A 20,618-nucleotide genomic window follows, 5' to 3' on the forward strand; every position below is an offset into this window, starting at 1 on the left:
TAAATTTTTAAACGTGGAATATATCAAATAAAATGAACTTTAATTTTGCATTTTTTATTAAAATATTCTAGTACTTGTACATCTGTTGCAGCCGTGCAGGTATAATTGCTCTCTCTCTCTCTCTCTCTCTCTCTCTCTTCCGCTTTCCTTCGCCACCAAGGAATTCGAATATCTAACCCCACTCAGCCACTCTTCTCTTCGTCACAAGCACTCGTATTCAAAATATTTGCACAAAACACCCTCTCGTTTTCGTAAATTGCTCTTCGCCCTCTTCCCCGTGGCCCGTGCTTCTTTCCTCGTCGCCTCCACCCTTGTATGGGCAAAAGGATCCCCTCTGCGTCGAGCATCGAGGAGTACGCACGCGTTGCCTCCGCGAGGATCCGCGCCGCGAAGCGTCTTCGCCCTAAACCCTCTCGCGGATCCCTGGATCCTCTCAGGGAGCCGCCCCTTTCCTCGTCCGCCGCCGCCGCCGGGCCCGCGGCGAGCGCCAGGGGCGGGGCGGGGCGGGGGATGGAGAGCCGCTTGCCCCTCGCGGAGGTGGTCGGCGACTGCGTGCGGCGGTGGTTTCAGGACGCGCTCAAGGAGGCGAAGGCCGGGGACGCCGCGATGCAGGTGCTCGTGGGCCAGATGTACCACAGCGGCTACGGCGTCGCCAAGAACGAGCAAAAGGTGAGACCTTTCTAGGGTTTTCGATCGGTTTCCGGTATCGTGCCCACTAGGGTTTGAGTGATTAGGGTTTTCCTGATGCGGGCTTGTGGTTGGAGTAGTCAAGTTCTTTCCTTTTTGGTATTTTGTGTTGTTATTTTGATAGCTACAATTGTTCATAAGCATACGTTTTTGCATTTATGCAAATCTTTCTATGTTGAGTATTGTGACTTAGCAAACTTGGCAAGTTAGGGAAAAAAAGGTAATGGGTTAGGTGGATGCGAGTTATTTTTTTCTGTTTTCTATATAAACTATCTTGAATTTTTCTTGTGGTAAATTTTGCTTATACATTTACTTCCTCTTCCTCAGATGTATTCTCGAGTACTCAAAGATTGCATCAATTACTTCTCTAATGTAGCCTTTATGCATTTACGCAATGGAAGGTTGAAAATTCTTGTAGCATGGAACTATTTTCAAGTTGATATGAGATACGCAAAATCGACCTATAAACCATTTAGAATTTGTCACTTTCCGTGGTTTGTACCGATAAATTCCTAGACAAGTATAAGACAATATTTTCTAAACCGAAGACTGCAACTTGGCTGTAGTTTCCTATTATTTTTTGTTCTCGAAAAACATGACTGCAATGGCAAATGTACAGCTGCAATGGTAAAGTTGCATTCCTGTTGGCGCGCTTTGCATCTCAGCAATATCATGGCTTTTGGGTTCATGATCGCTGAATAGGAATGCTGTTTCGAGCCATTTTAAATTAAGGACTTTGGAATTGAGTACTAGTAGAGCCTATCATAAAATTAGCAAACTTTTAGATCTTCATAGTAGATAAAAGTACAAGAGAGGAAGTCCTAATTACGAGCTAGTGTAGTAAGAAAGAGAAAGGGAAAGAGGGGATAGGAGGTCATAGTATTGTATGATCAATCACAACGTTTTGGTTTTCTTATTATCAATTTCTTCGTGCTCTCACATTTATATGATCCAACATTTATTGCGTTAGTTTCTTTCTAAAAAATGTCTTTTATGTGATTTCATCTTATATATATTTGTCGTGTTGTAAGTATTGAGTTTTCTTCTAGTAGATATATCGAATCAGTAAAAAATGGTTGAAACCCATCTTGGGTTCATAGTGTCAGTTATGGCACTCGTTATTGTGATCCACGATAGAATCTTTCCCAGCTATGTACATAACAGTGAATTTGTTATGAACATTGATGAGTAACCACCTTACAATTACACTAGTACTAAAGAAAGGTTTTTTAATGATATTGACCATTCATGCATCAGGTGCATGTTTGCATTGAACCCTTGACCTAAGGAATCACGAGACCTAATCGTCTTCCTCCAACATCCTTTCTCTCTTTCTGTTTCTTTTTTTCTTCTCTTTGCACTCTCTTTCTCGTTTCATCTGACTCTGATCATTCTTGTGGTCTATATTACCCATGGAACTAAGACTGAAGCTTGATTTGGCTAGGTTCTGTTGACCTGTTTAGCATCAATTAAATTTGAGTCCAGCCTCCTCGACCTGCTAATTAGAAAATTGCATGTGGATTATCCACCTCAACTTGACTTGAAACATTTGTCCACCAAAAATTTAGAAGATTGAACTTTTGACCGAGCTGATTAGGTTTTGCTTGAGCTCCATTGATTTGATAGTAAATAGGGACAAATTTCCGTTTCCCGCTGTGGTCTTAAATCCTAATATCCTAGCCAAATAGCTAGATCCATTCCCTCTAATACACAGTTTTAATAATCAGAATACGTTTTATGGTCTTGACTCTTGACGCAATCAACAAATTCATTGTGTAGATCCACTTTTATTTGTCATCGGCTGTCATTACACACATGACGCAAGATAGGTTAGCATTGAAATCTAAGGACTTCTGCTTAATTAAGTTAAAATCTTGTTTTTTTAACGGGAACCATTGGATTTTCCCCTTTTGATAGAAGATTCCTTATAATAAGGAATTTGACCTACAATTTGGTTTTCAGGCTAGAGCATGGATTGAGAAAGCATCAAAATACAGATCTTCAGTTTGGAAAGTTGGTGACAAACATCCAGGTAAGATATAGTTCATTTTGTGTTCTTTCTTGCCCTTTTTTCTCTACAAAACAACAATGTGAATCCAGGTAAACTGAAACACGAAAAGACCTAGTGCTAGCTTTATTCGCCTAATTGAGGAGATATCTTCTTGTTTGCTTTCAATATCTTTTATTTTGATATGATGATTCCTGGTGATGTAATGGGTGCTCTCCCAGGATATAATGCTAGCGACTCAGATTCTGATGAGGTGACGGAAAATGCCAAGTGATGATGAAAATAACTCAACTCTACAACAACAAGAACATAAAGTGAGTCTAAATTATCTATCGTTGTTAATGTTTCAGTTCAATTTGATCAAGTTGACTTGTGAAAATCTCGTCTTTTAGTTGTGTAATTAGTTGAGTATGGTTTGTTGCTGCATATGTCATGATGAATGTGATGCATCTTCTTACTTCTTCTAGACAGGTTAAATGTAATCTATTAGAGTCTGGAGATGCTTTTAAGGGTGATTTATCATTTAATATGTTTGATCATATTTTTCTTGTTATTTTTTCATAATGATTAACTGTATATTTTGGACAACCAAGCCATGCTGCAGAAACTCTTTTCTTTTTTTTTTCCCTTCCTTTTGAGAATTGGAAGCTCTTCCCCCTATCGAATTCCCGCAACCAGGACTGGAACTCACGGCCTTTTCTTTGAACATGGGCTTTATCGCTACGCCCTAAGTCTCAGTGGTAAGGCATTTAACAGGAATTAGACTGTACCGTTGAGGTATGAGTTCTTATGGGTAACCTGGTGAAAAGCAAACAAAATTTGGTGAGTCAATCTTTTTTGAAATCAATATATCTCCTAGTTGTTTCTGGAAAGAGGATGCCATTGGAAATATATACTTTCCTTCGCTCAGAGTCCCATCACTTTAATACATGTAAGAGTTGCAATAACCAAAAGTGAAGTAGCGAGAGATAACTAAATTATATCATTCAACTCTAGTGTAACAGTCGGTTGATGGCCTTGTTACCACAGTAAACTTCTGGGTTCACGAAGAGTAGACTTTTGCAAATACTTGTGCAATCCTAATGGTAGTCAGTAATCCTTGCTGCGATGTAGTATATTTGAGTATAAGTTTTGCATCTCTCCAGACGCAATTAATTGCCTTTTCGACTAATTATCTGAAGGAAGATTGTGTATGAATTCATATTTCCTGCCGTTTGAAAGCTATATGCATTTGCACCTTGTCTAGTTCTCATCAACTTCTATGCTGTAATTTATTGCGCTATCAAATTATTGTTATACAATTCAATGACAGCTCACATTTGATGTTTAGAGTTTGTAGGGCCTACTGCGGATGAGGGCTAACGACATGCCAATTTTGGTGACTGTACACTGTACAACATCACATTTTTTCTGTTTCAACCATCAGAAACAAGTTGTGAATCTATCAAATGCTTTGTTAAGTTAATTGGAATTTGTAACCCTTCATAATCAGCATTTTATTTGTTACACTAATTGGAATTTTGTTATTCTTCAAGTCTTGAGTTATCATGATTGTTTGAGTTATTACATTTTCTCGCTGTATGCTAATGATGAAAATTATGTCTAATGCAGTTGCTGTTATCTGTCAGACCTCAATGATACATGGTTTCCGATAAAGCTTGGCCTTGGATTGTTTATTTTGTGTTTAAAATTTGCACCATTGATTGGATCTGAAAACACGCCGACATTTTAACAATCGCGCAGGATTTGATCCATTCTGAATTGGGGCAATCTTTTTCACTCTATCTTGTTCAGTAGTTGATGAGGTTACAGCAGTCCATGTATAGCAATTTTTTGGCTTTATTTAACAAAATGAAAATGGACAAGTTGCCTGTTTGGCATCCTTTCTTAAACAGGTTGTTATGTTTGAAGGGTAATAATCAAAAGTTTGGTAAAAACAGAAGGAAAAGGCTTCCAAGTTTCAGAAATTTGGAATAAGCTACCAGCTGATGACTGCAGCTTTTACCATGCAGAAACCTGAAGTGGATTATTTTATTTTACTCAAAAAGCAGAAGCTCTAATGTAAAATTATCCTATTCTGATTCCATAGAATGTTTCTGAGCTATAACATTAGTCAAATAAACTCAGAAAATACATGAGAAACAATAAGATTTGCATCAGCTTAATTATTCATTGATCCAGCAAACCATAGAGGGAATTTTATAAAAATTTGGAGCAGAACTTTTCTAAAATAATTAACTCTGATGATATGATATCATGTACAAAATATATCCTTGACCTGCATCAGACAATTAATTATCAAGTTAACAGGCCCAATTAACAAAAGATCCAATCTCATTATTTAATTAATATCATCTTGTAAGTCAACCTTTTTTCGCGCAGATCTCATTATAACACTCTTTCTAATGTCATCATGAGAACTACCTTAGAAAGAGTGTTACAAAACAAAATTTTCTCTTTTTTTAAAAAAAATAAACTTATCAATTTTATATAACTTAGATTAGATTATTATTATTATATTATATATATGAAAGTACATTAAATTAGATTAGGTTAAACTAACTCAGATCCTAGAGTTGACGAAGCCCAGCAGAGACAAAATTAGACGAAACAAAACCCTAATTTGAATTTCCTTTCAGCAAAAACCTCCGATCCAGTAAGGTTTAATCCCAAACTTATGTTATATATACTTGTCCCAACAAAATACGCACAGATCCTGAGATATCACTGTAGCAAGCGGTTAGTAAAAATTGGATCTTTTGGGCCCCCCCAAGGCCCCAACCCAAAGATCGCATTTTTAATTACTTTATTATGTTCCCATGCATGTTTCATCCTTGTCCTCTCCTCCACCTCATATTCTTATTTTGTATTCTTCACCATGTTACGATCTTTTCTTCTTTTTCTAAAAATTTTGACTGGGTTTTTCAATATTTTTTAACTACTTGTATTCATTATTATCATCAGATTAATGGGGAATGAAGAAACCAACCAGGGGAGTGAGTGAGTGCCCTCTTTTTTAGTTTACAGAGTCAAAAACAACATAATAAAGGAAAAAAGAAGAAGAGGAGAGGGTAATATGGAGGATAATATAAGCCAATCTCTTCTACAGGGCTCAATTAAGCAGTCGCTTAATCCATCCATTATCAGGCGCATGTATGTTGGCCACTTCCTCGCGAGATGGGGTGCAAGGTAGTAGTTTTTTTTTTAAAATTTAATTGATTTATTCTGCCTTTTTTTTGGTTAATTTTAATCCATATTTTCTTTGTGCCAATCTTACTGGTTGTATAATAAGGGGAAAAATATGCATACCCATAGAGGTCTTAATTATGAATCTGTGTATTTCTAGTGCTATGCTTTTGAATTTTTTTGTTTTCCCCTGCATATCTTACTTGATATTGAGTTGATCATTAACTCAAAATTAGTTTTTTTTTTTTCAATTAGTAAACGCATAAATGCGTCGGAAAATAGTAGAAAACATATTATGTAGAATCAAGCACATGGAAATCTCATTTTTTGGACTGCAAATTATTTTTGAGCCTCCTTTACATACTTCTTTCCTCGCATGCGACAATTCAACTAAGACATGTAATTTCGTAAGTTACTGAATCCCTTCATAAAGAGAACTAATCCTCTATGTTGCAGAATGTGGGAGTTCTCGGTCGGACTTTACATGATAAACATTTGGCCGGACTCGTTATTGTTCACTGCACTCTACGGCGTAGTTGAGTCTGCTTCGACTGCATTGTTCGGTCCCGTGATTGGATCACTGGTAGATAGATTAACATACCTACAGGTAATTGCCAGTTCAAGTAATCTTCTGCATTGTTGAGTTCAGGGAAATTGCGTTGCTTCATTTTAACTATCGAGCTTCTAGTTGGAATTCGGAACATTTGGGTCCCTCAGATCAGGCAAAAATATCCACATAATCGTCATCTAACTACCACCTAATGATTCGTGTGTTTTCTCATTAACATTCTAAGGTTAGGGCAATTTATCCATCATTTTTAGGGTCTTACATATATCGTGTATTTGGCAGGTCCTTCGATTTTGGCTGTTAAGTCAAAATTTGTCATTTGTGGTCGCCGGATGCTCAGTGACCGCCCTTTTGGTCTTCTATGGCCTGAAATCTACCGCATTTGCTACTTTCCTGTTATTAGTTGCACTAACCAATATTTCTGGAGCAGTTGCTGTCCTTTCAACTCTTGCTGGGACTATATTAATTGAAAGAGAATGGTAATTGTGTAACATCTTTTTGATTTCGATTTCGTTCATTTTTTTTTTTCTAGTTATGAGCAATTTCTCTAGTGCTTTTTGAGTTCCATCCTGTGTTATTGGCCCTCATGTTCGAAAGGAATATAACATGACTAAATGGTCTCGAATTTTTGGCTAATCTTTTTCTCGAACTAATGCGTCTGGTGTAGGGAATAATGACTCAGAACAAGATTTTCTATATGACAAAGGTGTGGCTCTTCTAACCTTTTTTATATCAATTTTGTTTTGTTCAAATATAAACTTCATACTTGGCAGAACATGATAGTCTCATAACATAGCAAATGTGAGTCGAACGTGGAGGATAACATAGTTCGGAATTTATATTTGTAATGTTCAAACATTGTTATAGAGATCCTTATACCCTTATTTTACTTCTGTGACCCTTTGCTTCTTTTTGATTGTAGGGTGGTTGTGATTTCTGGTGGGCAACCTCCAGAAGTACTTACAAAAATGAACTCAGTGATTCGAAGGATCGATCTCATTTGTAAGCTATTAGCCCCAGTTTTCGCTGGCTTCATAATCAGCTTCATATCATTAAAAGCTTCAGCAGTGATTTTCGCGTTGTGGAATATGATCTCTGTGTGGTTAGAATATTGGCTTTTAAAATCCGTCTATAACGGCATTCCCGCGCTTAATGAAAGCAGCAAGAGGAGAAATGAGAAGCTAATTCCTACTGAATCACTCGAGAGTTCATCTATTCTTCCTGTTGAGAATGAGAGTTCTATTTCTACTGAAAACAGGAATTTGGATTCTGAAACACCTGATTGGAAAATAAGCTTAATGGAAAATTTCTCCGTAATTCCTTGTTTTGATTCTTGGGCAGTCTACATGCGGCAGGAAGTGGTTCTTCCGGGAATAGCTCTAGCTTTCCTTTATTTTACCGTTTTAAGGTTAGTATCTCTTTGACAAAATAGCAGTTTCTACATACTTTTATTGGGGGTATTTTGCAACATACACTTGCACAAGCAAAGTTGCATTAATATCCATGAATAGTTCATACTTTGCATGCTACGCTGAGAACGTTGCTTATTTGCGTGTCTGCCCCATATATAACTCAAACAGGGGCATGAAATCTGATTTTTATCACATATTTGCTGGACTATTTGCATAATTATAGCACATTTGCAGGAGTAGATATCGACAAACTTTTATCCAGTAAGAAGCATGTAAAACTGGTGCTAAATTCACAGTAATTTACGGATAATTGTTTCTGTATCTATAGTGTCACAGTTCTGCAATGTTCAACTAATAATGATTCGGACTCCTCTATGATGACGACTTACACATTTTAGTTGTCAGTATTAAACTTCACTAAGATCAATCTCCATGGTACAGAATTAATCTTATAAATTTATAATGGATTGCAGCTTTGGTACATTAATGACAGCAACCTTGGATTGGAAAGGCATTCCTGCATATGTTATCAGTCTAGCGCGTGGGTTTAGTGCTATTGTAGGAATAACAGCAACAGTCGCTTACCCGATCGTGCATTCAAGGTTATCTACTTTACGAACAGGTTTATGGTCTATTTGGATGCAGGTATCTACTTTTCTGATTCCAGAACATTCAACGACTTAAAACTCTTTGTGTATAATATTTATATCTCGAAGCATTAAGACTTACCTCTGACTTGAATTTCTCCTGAGACGTATTATTTTTCGTTAGATTATAGTACGGTATGTAATTATATTCATTAGTCTTCTAAGAGAGACGGTTATTTTCTTTCGACCAGTGGTGCTTCTTGTTAGTGTGCGTCGCTTCAATCTGGGTTTATAACAGCATTACTTCAGCATGGATGCTGATGGGCGGAGTTGCGGCATCCCGCCTTGGATTGTGGATGTTTGATTTAGCTGTCATGCAACAAATGCAGGTTCGCGCTGCGATCATCCTTATATCCACTGTTGAATTCTCAAAATTCTGGTCTATATTGGCTTGACTCTTAAGAAATGGTTGAAAAAAAAAAAAGAAAAAAGAATCTTACCTGTGATCATTGATGAATTGAGCTGAACTGCATCTTACCTGTGATAAATCAGTTGTAGTTTGACAGTTGATGGGTTCTTTGCTAAACACCTCTCGAGTTATATACTGTAAAGTACATCGGAAGTTGTTCCTTACTTCTTAATTTGCTTAAATATTACATTTAAAACAGCATAAACATCTGAAATCTAAGTTTCATCTAATCTATCAATTACTTGGCGCATGGGGAATAAGTTAAATCTGAACACATACTGTTCCAAATGCTTAACAACTGGCTTTGCTGTACAATGTGAATCGGTCAATTCGACGAGGATGAAGTTTATCCATAATGCTAGTTACAGATAAATTGATATTTGTTGTGTGATTACTTTACCTCAATCTACTATAATTATACGTTACATATTCAGGATCAAGTTCGAGATTCTGATCGCTGCATCGTTGGAGGGGTTCAAAACTCTCTCCAATCTATGTTCGACTTGCTTACATACATCATGGGTATGGTTATTTCGGACCCAAAGGTATGTTTTTCCAAAATATGATATGTAATAGTTCGATTCGTGAGAAAATTTTTTACCAACATTTCTTCATTTTTACTGCTACTCATTCGACAGGATTTTGGCCTGTTGGTGATCATTTCATTTTTCTTAGTAACGTCGGCTGCTCTAATATATACTTTCCATGTATATCGAGTACGCAAGCACCTTTTTCACTTCGACAAACTGCTCTCAAAGATCCATTGGTGGGTTAGATTCGCACTCGACACGGCTGTTTCTTTTCCCAATTTCTCTAGATTTTGCTGTAATTTTACCGGCTAAAGCTCATCATCATAATTCTCACACTCCACTCACTCCCTTTCATATTTGTACAGATAAAGGAATGATCATTATCACGAATTTATTGAAGTTGTTCATTAGCTTATTCGGGCCTTGGATCGACTTGACGCGGAATTGATATTCATCGACATTGATGCATTGAGAAACACCAACTTGAAAAGGCTAAGGTGAGTTCTTCTTATTTTTCCAAGCGATGATCGACTGTCGAGCACAATAAAATTTTGTTATAGTTTTCAGAATCGTCTGCAGTTCCTGCAACTCTCTAGTGTGCTTATCTTTTAGAAACTGACTCATATAACCCTCTAAATTTTGAAAATTCTCTGTAAATTTGTGTAGTACTGTTTCAGATAATCATGGCTATATGGTGATTGGCTCCGAACATCGAGAAACTGAATAACTAGAGACAAACTTATTTATTGATTGATTAGTACTTGAAAACAACTTTGATTCGATTATTACGCGAGTCGAAATGACCGAATTAGCCTTAGATTTTCTTGCGTTTTTCAGTGTCAATTTGTTGCAATATTATCTTAAAGATCACTTGAAAAAGAGTAGTTTCAGATAATCCAAGAGGATCCAATTCTTTTGTGCTTTTTCTCAAAAAAAAAAAAAAAAAAAAAATTCTTTTGTGCTCTACGCAACAAAAGTTCCCTTTCACCTTTTTCTTTTTTTTAAATGCTGAAAAGGTTATCTTCTTTAAGCGAATCTCCACGTGCTTGAGTAGTTCTACACGGATCATTGATCCAATTATATTATTTTTGAGGAAATTTTGCAATAGCTATCAATTAATCTTATCTTTTGGAGTTTAGCTTCTTATATGTTGTTAGTTCTTCGAATATTTATTCGCTTACGGTTTCTCTACACAAAAAGCAGAAACTAAATGTTTGGGAAGTGAAAAACTTAGGACTTGGGCTTCATTTTTGTTTGCGATGAAAATTTGTTATGTACGATAAAAAAAAGTATAAAAGAAAAATATTCTGTTTGTTTCCGTAAAATATACCATTATAAGTAGATCTCAATTATTTGGCTAACCCATAAACCAATGGCTTCCCTATTTCAACGGGCCTAATGGACTTACTTGTGTAGCAACTCAAGTTATTTTCTTGTTCAAATTTCGCCTAAATTCTAATAAAAACTACTATGCATGGCTTAGATTCGGAATTGTCTCGGTCAGAAAAGCTGAAATAAAATTTTGAATCTTTAATTTAAAACTTTCGTTCTCCTAAAGAAATTTGTTAAAATTTAAACAAAGAAATATATTAAAAAAAAGAAGCATAATTTAAGTTTTTATCAAATCCCAACTTTTCCACCCATGTGATTTGTCTGAGACATATTAACAAGGATGGGTCCCTTTCATGCACACTTGGCCATTGTTCAGTCATCTTATCATTTTGGTGCTACATGGAATAATCAAATCCAGTCTCTCACTTCAACTTTTTTGCTTTAAAAATAAAAATCTTGTGATCTGTTTTTGATGACAATGAGAAAAAATTGTATTGGTGGCCATTGAACTTATCTCTAAATTTTAATGAGATCACTTTGGATTACTGAACTTTAATTTCTATTATTATATTCATCTGCATATAGTAGCTAAGATGACGTGAGAACTGATTTATCTACCACATCATCGATAAGAGATTATATGGCTTATTTAGTTACCACGTCATTTGTCGAAGATGATGTGATATGACGGGATAGTTAAATCAATAGAAGCATAAATCAAAATTCAGCAATTTAATTATAATAAATTGGAGTTTAGTGATCTCAAAAAAAATTGTGATCAATTTACATATGATACAAGAAGATTTGGTCAATTGAACAGTGAACTCCAAAACCCAGCTTTCTATAAATAGTGAGAGTCCCAGTTCAACTGTTTCCCTTAGACCTCTCATCATCTTCTTTAAGAACTCATGAATTCAACTTCTACATTTGAAGAGACTGCAAATTGGCAAGTTCATGTTTATTTTCAGCTTGACCAATATTTGTTTTTTTATTAAGAAAGTGATTGAAATGTGATTTTCTTGGTGTATGAAAAGAGATTACATAATAGGAATTGGACAGTGATATCCCCAAAGATTACATAATACATTACTAATCCAAAATAACTAGAAAAAAGAAAGAAGGTTTCACTCAAATTGTGAAATGGTTTGGAGTAATTTGAATTTAATGTGGTAGTACAAAGTTTGTTTAACTAACTCTCTACCTATGCATTGCACAAGTGTTTTAGTAGAATTTATTAGGAAAGTTCAGGATTAGGCTAACCCTCGATTATGATTTCCAGTTTTGTACTAATGTACTAATTTTCTGGCCGCCGATTACACTCAAGAAACTTCTACTAACACACATTGATACAATCACTGATAATTTTCAGCACAATTGGCTGAGGGCTTGATAGCTGGATATTCAAGGTCCCAAATTTAAAACTCAGTTATTTTATATTTTCTGACTAAATTTATTTTTTTTAAAAAAAAGAAAGAATGATGCAGGTAAAATAAAAAAAAAAGGTTCTAGATCAGTTTATACTGGTACAATATGTTGATTAATAGGTCCTAATATCAACTATAAATAAACAAGTATCATTAGCCCTCTGATCTACCTATATAAATACAATATGATAGTATTTGGAAGGACCTAATCAACTAATTAAGTGGAGTATCACAGACACTAATAATAATTGATTAAAAAAGAATATGAATCTTTTGTGTAGTATGTATAAATGTGTTTGTTTGCGCCAACACGCAAAACTTTATTTCTGATAAAATAGAAGTTGGAACCAAAATGTTTTGAGCCACAAAAAGAAAAGGAAAAAAAAGTGTTTTCAATTAGATTTGGTACATACTTTTCCCATTAAGATGAACAGCCCTAAAGTTTATGATACAAATCCTTTTTGAAACCACAAAATAAAGTCATAAGAAAAAAAGGAAATCTCTCTTTCCATTGCAGCTTTTGTGTATTAACTACTGAATAATTCGCGCGATACAACGAATAGATAATAAAAAAAATAAAAATTTATGGAAGAAATAAAAATATGGAAATATAGATATCCCATGATTGTTGAAAATTGGGTGGCCAACGATGGCTGCCCCGGCCGTTTAATTAAGTAATTGCATTGTGTGCCTTCTAGGTTATGGATGTGTCAAATTATTAGCCCTAAATCCATGGATAGGATATGATAATGTTTTCATATACATGAAAAACTACTATTCCATTTTCGAATGTGAATCACTCACACCTTTAAATTTCTAATTACTTTAACTTAAATTATTGTTTTCGTTAAAAAAAATTTATTAAGATCTATAAAAGTTAGTGACTTTACTGGGTCTGGATTGTTAATTAATCATTATTAAAAAAATCAGAGTGTGTTAACAACATTAACCCACCAAAAAAAAAAGCGTAGGGTTGCATGTAAGATTCGACGATAATCGAGGGGTCTCGTTACAATTTTTCACCATCGGGCAACAATGGCAGTTTCGTAAATAACTGGGTGTGATCAGGGCATTTTACGAACGCTCGTGCGTGAGGGGGATAGCGATAAGGATGCGATCAAGTTGCATCCCCGCATAGTCCCACGCCGCCTCGGGAATCGAGACGCACGGATTATTGGGGGGGGAGTAGGAGTTGAAATGACCGAAATGCCCTTAGAAGCTTCTCCACGACTATTCGCTCCCCCACCTCACCTAGATAAGGTCCCACGCGGCGCGGGTGCTGACGTGTCCACAGGGTAAGGTCCCGTAAGGTCCGACGTCACAATCGCTGTGCGGGGCCCACGTAAAAAATTAATAATAATAATAAATAATAATAAATGCAGGGACGGTTCCCAGCCGTTGGATTTGTACGTCTCATTTCTTGGTGAAGAAGCCATCGGAGGGAAAAAAAAAAAAAAATTAGAATACATTAATTATATTAGTAACTTGATAATCTTTATTAATTAAATAATTTTATTTGAAGTGATCCATCAAATCATAAATATTTTAAAAAATATATTATTATATTTTTTTAAAAATATGATTGATTTGTTATTGATTATGTGGTGTCAGTTAGGGGTGGCAATCCAGCTCGCTGCTCGAGAGCTAACTCGTGTTCGGCTTGAAATGAGCTCGAGATCGGCTCACTCGTTTANAAATAAAAATATGGAAATATAGATATCCCATGATTGTTGAAAATTGGGTGGCCAACGATGGCTGCCCCGGCCGTTTAATTAAGTAATTGCATTGTGTGCCTTCTAGGTTATGGATGTGTCAAATTATTAGCCCTAAATCCATGGGTAGGATATGATAATGTTTTCATATACATGAACAACTACTGTTTCATTTTCGAATGTGAATCACTCACACCTTTAAATTTTTAATTACTTTAACTTAAATTATTGCTTTCGCTAAAAAAAATTTATTAAGATCTATAAAAGTTAGTGACTTTACTGGGTCTGGATTGTTAATTAATCATTATTAAAAAAAATCAGAGCGTGTTAACAACATTAACCCGCCAAAAAAAAAAGCGTAGGCTCCATGTAAGAATCGACGATAATCGAGGGGTCTCGTTACAATTTTTCACCATGGGGGCAACAATGGCAGTTTCGTAAATAACTGGGTGTGATCAGGGCATTTTACGAACGCTCGTGCGTGAGGGGGATAGCGATAAGGATGCGATCAAGTTGCACCCCCGCATTAGCCCCACGCCGCCTCGGGAATCGAGACGTAGGATTATTGGGGGGAGTAGGAGTTGAAATGACCGAAATGCCCTTAGAAGCTTCTCCACGACTATTCGCTCCCCCACCTCACCTAGATAAGGTCCCACGCGGCGCGGGTGCTGACGTGTCCACCCGGTAAGGTCCCGTAAGGTCCTACGTCACAATCGCTGTGCGGGGCCCACGTAAAAAATTAATAATAATAATAAATAGTAATAAATGCAGGGACGGTTCCCAGCCGTTGGATTTGTACGTCTCTTTTCTTGGTGAAGAAGCCATCGGAGGGAAAAAAAAAAAAAAAAAAATTTAGAATGCATTAATTATATTAGTAACTTGATAATCTTTATTAATTAAATAATTTTATTTGAAGTGATCCATCAAATCATAAATTTTTTAAAAAATATATTATTCTATTTTTTGAAAATGCGATTGATTTGTTATTGATTATGTGGTGTCAGTTAGGGATGGCAATCCAGCTCCCTGTTCGAGAGCTAGCTCATGTTCAGCTTGAAATGAGCTTGAGATCGGTTCGCTCGTTTAGTAAACGAGCCGAACACAAACTGGATTTTTCAGCTCGTTTAATAAACGAGCCGAACACGAGCTGGGGTCAGCTCGCTCGTGTTCGGCTCGATAACAACTCGAATACATATATTTTATATTTATATAATTTATTTAATTTATATTTTTATATATAAATAGATAATTATATATAATATATATTTTTATTATTTAATTTTTAGTCAAATAAAAATATAAATGCGAGCTTAATTATAAAAAGACTCATTTATATGTAAAGTTTCAACTATTAGATCAAAATCTAATGGATAATATTTTATAAATTTATTTTTTATATATATTTAATTTAATTTTTTTTAATTTATTGTTCGTTGGCCAGCTCGTGAGCCAGCTCGTTAATAAATAAGCCGAACACGAGTTGAATTTTTCGGCTCGATACTTTAACGAGCCAGCTCGTATTCGGCTCCTTTAATAACCGAGCCGAACACGAGTCGACCTCAGCTCGCTCGTATTCTTGCTCGTTTACAGCCCTAGTGTCAGTGTGATACACTAGAGTTCATCCGAACGATGACAAACATGCCCAATATAGGAGTAATTTTTGTTTGGACACTGTCCACCACGCCATTCAACCCGGCTTACTACCTTGCCATTATGTTCATCATTAGTTTCCTATAATAAGAAAGTATTTACTTTTTCATTTTAATATGTTGAAACATGTTGTTACTAATACTTTATTAATTTTTTTTGTATTATCTAAAGATTTATATAAAATACAAAATGCTAGGTCTTTTTTCTCAAATTAAGAATTCTTATTTTATGTAAGAATAATTTTTTTAATCTTATATAATCTTATAATGTCTAATATGATTGATTACTATATTTATCATATAAAAATTTTTTATATGAAAGATATTTTCAGCTATTAATATGTTGTGAAACTTATATAACGTTTAAACTGCTGCTATTTTTTTTTTTAGAAGATTCAAAAAGCTATTTTTCAAGGGAGGGAAAAAAAAAACGGCNTTGATTTTTAGCCCAACCTAAATATAAAGTCAAACTCAATTATAAAATAATTCATTTATATGTAAAATTTCAATGTATAATAGATAAAATTTTATAAATTTATTTCCTATATATAGATTCTTTCTAATTCTTTTAAATTCTTATGACCAGCTCGTATTCGACTCGTTTATGAAACGAGCCGTACACGAGCCGACCTCAGCTCACTCGTGTTCTGCTCGTTTACACCCCTAGTGTCAGTGTCAGTGTGATACAGTAAAGTTCATCCGAATGATGACATACAGGCCCAATATAGGAGTAATTTTTGTTTGGACACTGTCCACCACGCCATTCGACCCGGCTTACTACCTTGCCATTATGTTCATCATTAGTTTCCTATAATAAGAAAGCATTTACTTTTTTATTTTAATATGTTGAAACATGTTGTTACTAATGCTTTATTAATTTCTTTTCGATTATTTAAAGATTTATATAAAATACAAAATGCTAGGCCTTTTTTCTCAAATTAAGAATTCTTATTTTATGTAAGAATAATTTTTTTAATCTTATATAATCTTATAATGTCTAATATGATGGAACTATATAAATTCTATATTACTATATTTATCAAATAAAAATTTTTTATATGAAAGATATTTTCAGCTATTAATATGTTGTGAAGCTTATATAACGTTTAAACTGCAGCTATATTTTTTTAGAAGATTCAAAAAGCTATTTTTCGAGGGAGGAAAAAAAAAAAAAGCGGCGAAAATAATGAATAATTCATTGGGCGGTTCACGGATTATGTGGTGCACTGGGTGCGCGCAAGAAATGTTGCCCCTCGTGCAAGGGGGAGGTCCGAGCCGCCTCTGCACCGGTCAAAGGCACGAGGTTTGACCGGCCTCCCCCGGTCAAAACTATCCACCCTCTCTCCTTCTTAGAAACACCCTCTCCCCTTTTCGCATCTCTCTCTCTCTCTCTCTCTCCTCCCCCATGCATACATACATATGAGTCATAGTCATAGTAATAACAAAATACTAACTCACACCCACCCACCACCACCACCACCCCCTCTCCCTCTCCCTCTCCTCCATACGTAGCTACTTCACCTCTCTCTCTCTCTCTCTCTCTGTGTTTCTCTTCCTCATGGGTTCTTCTACAGGGAGCTTAGAGCACACCACTAACACCACTCTCTCTCCTTTCTCATTCACCACGCCCTTCGCCACCTCCTTCTCCGAGCTCCTCGCCGGAGTCAGCGATGAAGACCGATCAAAATCCCCTACATCTCGCGCGGGCGGCGGAGGCGGCTTCGGCAGCGGCGTGCCCAAGTTCAAGTCCACCCCCCCGCCGTCGCTGCCGCTCTCGCCGCCTCCCATCTCCCCTTCCTCCTACTTCGCCATCCCCGCCGGCCTCAGCCCCGCCGAGCTCTTGGACTCTCCCGTCCTCTTATCGTCCCACAACGTAAGTAGCAGTTATCCAGTTGCTACTGCTTTTTCTTATTTTCATAAAAGTTTAAGCGGTTAGAGAACGGTGCTTTAAATTTTTTTTTTTTAATTAAAAATCTTTGATTTTTGGATCTCAAGATCCACTCTTTTTTTTTAATTCTTGATTAATTAATTCCTTTATAAGAACATAATATTATTGATCATAAGCTGAATCTAATTTGAAACAGATGATGTTTCCATCTCCCACCACTGGTACTTTCCCAGCACAAGCTTTCAATTGGCGACCCAACAACTCCAACAATTCTCAGCCTGGGGTTTTCAAAGATGAAAACAGAGCATACTCTGATTTCTCCTTCCACACCAACACAAAGCCCCAAATCTCCAACACATCGATGTTTCAACCTCTTCCAACTACCAATTCTAAGGTAACAACATCCTTATTCAATTCAAATCTCTCGAGTAACCAATTCCGGTTTCCGGGGTCTAACCCCTTGTGATCTCAATCAATTGCAGGAAGAGTTTGCTCCTCAAAACTCGAACACGAAAGACGACATCGCGGTGGCGGCGGCAGCGGCGCCGGAGATTCCGGTGCCGAACATCCTGAGGGAACCGCGCAAGTCCGACGACGGATACAATTGGCGAAAATACGGGCAGAAGCAAGTGAAGGGGAGCGAGAACCCGCGCAGCTACTACAAGTGCACGTATCCGAATTGCCCGACGAAGAAGAAGGTGGAGAGATCCCTAGTTGATGGGCGCATAACAGAGATTGTGTACAAAGGAACACACAACCATCCAAAGCCGCAGAACACAAGAAGAAGCTCTGCTTCCTCTGCTTCCTCTGCTCCTCCCCAGGCTCTGCAGAGCTCTGCTCCTATCAATTCCGAAGCATCGGATTCGTTCGGCGGGGCGATGGACTCCGTCGCCACCCCCGAGAACTCGTCGATCTCCTTCGGGGACGACGAGATCGATGCGAGCGCTCCGAGGAGCAATTTGGAGGGGGAGGAGATCGACGAAGACGAGCCCGACGCAAAGCGTTGGTAAGCTTTGGTTTTTTTTTTTTCCCCTGTTTTGTGGCTGTGATCTTTGTGTGCTTTGGAGCTAGGAATTCTATGAGCTGGGCTTATTGGTTTTGGTGTTGGTGTGCAGGAAAAAGGAAGGGGAGAATGAGGGGGCGTCGGCGGCGGGGAATCGGACGGTGCGGGAGCCGCGGGTGGTGGTGCAGACGACGAGCGACATCGATATATTGGACGACGGATATAGGTGGAGGAAATATGGACAAAAGGTTGTGAAGGGGAATCCAAATCCTAGGTGAGAATATGTTTCTCATCAACCTCTCTTATATGATGTGTTTGATTGATGCTAAATAAGAAGTGTTTTAGATTCTCAATACATGTTATTCACTCAAATCCTATAGTTTTAAGTTATTCTTAAATAACTTGTTCCGCATGAAGTTTTTCTTGTGTGATTAGATGTTTGAATTCCGAAAGTTTTATGTGATTATCATCGAATGGCGGTTACGATGTTGCGTAGTCTAGCTTTGAGTAGGACTAGGACGAAATAGGTTTGCGATTTAGTGGCTTTGGTTCGCGAATACGGTAACTTACTTGCTATCGAACTCGATGCAGGAGCTACTACAAATGCACAACAACGGGCTGCCCCGTGAGGAAGCACGTCGAGAGGGCGTCGCACGACCTCAGGGCGGTGATCACGACATACGAAGGCAAGCACAACCACGACGTCCCCGCCGCGCGAGGAAGCCGCCCTCTCGCAGACAACAACAACAACAACAACAACAACAACAATGTCATGGCAATAAGGCCGTCGGCGATCAACGGGCCCTCTCACCTCTTCCACGGGCGCCTCAACGCGCCCGCGAACCAGGCGCCGTTCACTCTCGAAATGCTGCAGGCCCCTGCAGGAAACTATGGATTCCCCAACTACAATGCGAGCTCCATGAACTCCTCTTCTTACATGAATCAACTACAACAACAACAACAACAACAACAACAACAACAACAAAGACAAGTGGAGAGCATGTTGCAAAAGACTAAAGAGGAACCAAGAGATGACTTGTTTTTCGACTCATTACTTTGTTGAATTTGGCTCTATATGTAGATCTTGTATATCTAATAGGGCTTTTGTTGTACACTCAAGGTGGATTAGAAGATACATAAAAAGAGTCATTTATTCATTTGTTTCTAGGACAAAGACATATATATTATATATATATATATGGATACATATACGTAGTAGTGAAATGCAAAATAAAGAGGGAAAGGCTATTTGGAAGTTAAATTTTTATAAGTTTGATTGATTGATTGATTCATTGGTTTGGTTTGCTTCATCTAGCATTAGAATGTTACTAGAGAGTGAAAAATTTGCAATGAAATTGACAAGTTTTTCTTATGATAAAACATTTGAGCAACATTTTTTGGAAAGTGGTCCCTCTATTTGATGACTATATAAATCCTTATTTGTTTGAGGTAAGGAAATGTAAAAAGAGTAAAAATGTATAGAGCTGATCGTAAACTTAAGACCATTTGAAAATAACCACCAAGTTTTAAAAATTTTGGATTTTACTCCCTAACCATTCAAATAGTTTGATTTGTACACCAAATCTTAATATTTTTTACAAGCATCATCTCATTGTTGTTTATTCATTAACTAAAATACTTGGATGGTATTGATCGAAGAATTAAATGAAATGAATGACGAATAAGGATACAGTGTTAAAGTGTACGGATGAAGCGAGGGCACGTAGTGTCTCAGAACAATAAATAACTAAACCTCCGTTTGGTTCGGGGTTAAGGAAAAAGTAGCTATTCCAGGGATAGAGTTAAGTTCAGGGTTAAAGTGGGGTTAAAATTTTTTTGTGTTTGGTTGGGGATTGGAGTTAGTCTAGAATAATAAAAAATAGTGTTTGGTTGGGTAGGTGGGATAAGAAGATAATGATTGATAAAGAAGGATAATGATTGGTTGGAGTAGGTGTGATAAGAAAGATAGTGGGTTATTATGAATAAAAAATAGTGTTTGATTGGAGTTTGGTGGGATTAGGTGGGATTAGCTAACCCGGGATAATTTATTTGAGGTGGGATTAGGTGGGGTTAGCTAACCCCACCTATTTTTTGGAGTGTTTGAGAATAAAATGGGGGTTAAGGGGTTATTCCACCCCTTAACCCCCAACCAAACAAGGGCTA

General features: G+C 37.0%; 3 protein-coding genes across 6 annotated transcripts; all 3 read left to right on the forward strand.

Moving 5' to 3' along the window:
- Positions 118-4,322, forward strand: LOC109709597. 2 transcript variants are annotated; one of them, XM_020231897.1, is made up of 4 exons: positions 118-669; positions 2,650-2,719; positions 2,917-3,009; positions 4,035-4,322. In XM_020231897.1, the coding sequence occupies exons 1-3, from the start codon at positions 316-318 to the stop codon at positions 2,967-2,969; spliced, it is 477 nt and encodes a 158-aa protein (XP_020087486.1). In that variant the 5' UTR covers positions 118-315; the 3' UTR covers positions 2,970-3,009; positions 4,035-4,322. The 2 variants fall into 2 exon arrangements, with proteins under 2 accessions (XP_020087486.1, XP_020087485.1); XM_020231896.1 differs by having other exon boundaries at positions 120-669; positions 4,028-4,322.
- Positions 5,485-10,232, forward strand: LOC109708489 (solute carrier family 40 member 1-like). Of its 3 annotated transcripts, none has more exons than XR_002215759.1 (10): positions 5,485-5,884; positions 6,338-6,488; positions 6,732-6,928; positions 7,372-7,857; positions 8,335-8,506; positions 8,700-8,837; positions 9,352-9,462; positions 9,556-9,683; positions 9,813-9,944; positions 10,125-10,232. XR_002215759.1 is itself a non-coding variant. In XM_020230260.1 (10 exons), coding segments are annotated over exons 2-10 (1,422 nt in total). In that variant the 5' UTR covers positions 5,485-5,695; positions 5,805-5,846; the 3' UTR covers positions 9,814-10,232. The 3 variants fall into 3 exon arrangements, 2 of the variants coding, with proteins under 2 accessions (XP_020085849.1, XP_020085847.1); XM_020230260.1 differs by having other exon boundaries at positions 5,485-5,695; positions 5,805-5,884; positions 9,813-10,232; XM_020230258.1 differs by having other exon boundaries at positions 9,813-10,232.
- LOC109709450 (probable WRKY transcription factor 26) lies at positions 16,972-19,725 on the forward strand. The gene is made up of 5 exons (XM_020231704.1): positions 16,972-17,437; positions 17,649-17,846; positions 17,935-18,458; positions 18,568-18,729; positions 19,047-19,725. Exons 1-5 carry the CDS (start codon positions 17,123-17,125, stop codon positions 19,516-19,518), a joined length of 1,671 nt encoding a protein of 556 aa, XP_020087293.1. The 5' UTR covers positions 16,972-17,122; the 3' UTR covers positions 19,519-19,725.

The sequence above is a fragment of the Ananas comosus genome, linkage group 4 (genome assembly GCF_001540865.1).
Source record: "Ananas comosus cultivar F153 linkage group 4, ASM154086v1, whole genome shotgun sequence".
NCBI classification, from domain to species: domain Eukaryota; kingdom Viridiplantae; phylum Streptophyta; class Magnoliopsida; order Poales; family Bromeliaceae; genus Ananas; species Ananas comosus.

Coding starts and splice junctions, on each gene's coding strand:
- LOC109709597 (XM_020231897.1), top strand. CDS start 316: ATGGGCAAAAGGATCCCCTCTGCGTCGAGCATCGAGGAGTACGCACGC. Junction 670..2,649: donor TCGCCAAGAACGAGCAAAAG/GTGAGACCTTTC, acceptor TTTGGTTTTCAG/GCTAGAGCATGGATTGAGAA. Junction 2,720..2,916: donor AGTTGGTGACAAACATCCAG/GTAAGATATAGT, acceptor GTGCTCTCCCAG/GATATAATGCTAGCGACTCA.
- LOC109708489 (XM_020230258.1), top strand. CDS start 5,772: ATGGAGGATAATATAAGCCAATCTCTTCTACAGGGCTCAATTAAGCAG. Junction 8,507..8,699: donor TATGGTCTATTTGGATGCAG/GTATCTACTTTT, acceptor TCTTTCGACCAG/TGGTGCTTCTTGTTAGTGTG. Junction 9,463..9,555: donor TGGTTATTTCGGACCCAAAG/GTATGTTTTTCC, acceptor CTCATTCGACAG/GATTTTGGCCTGTTGGTGAT.
- LOC109709450 (XM_020231704.1), top strand. CDS start 17,123: ATGGGTTCTTCTACAGGGAGCTTAGAGCACACCACTAACACCACTCTC. Junction 17,438..17,648: donor TCCTCTTATCGTCCCACAAC/GTAAGTAGCAGT, acceptor AATTTGAAACAG/ATGATGTTTCCATCTCCCAC. Junction 18,459..18,567: donor GAGCCCGACGCAAAGCGTTG/GTAAGCTTTGGT, acceptor GTTGGTGTGCAG/GAAAAAGGAAGGGGAGAATG.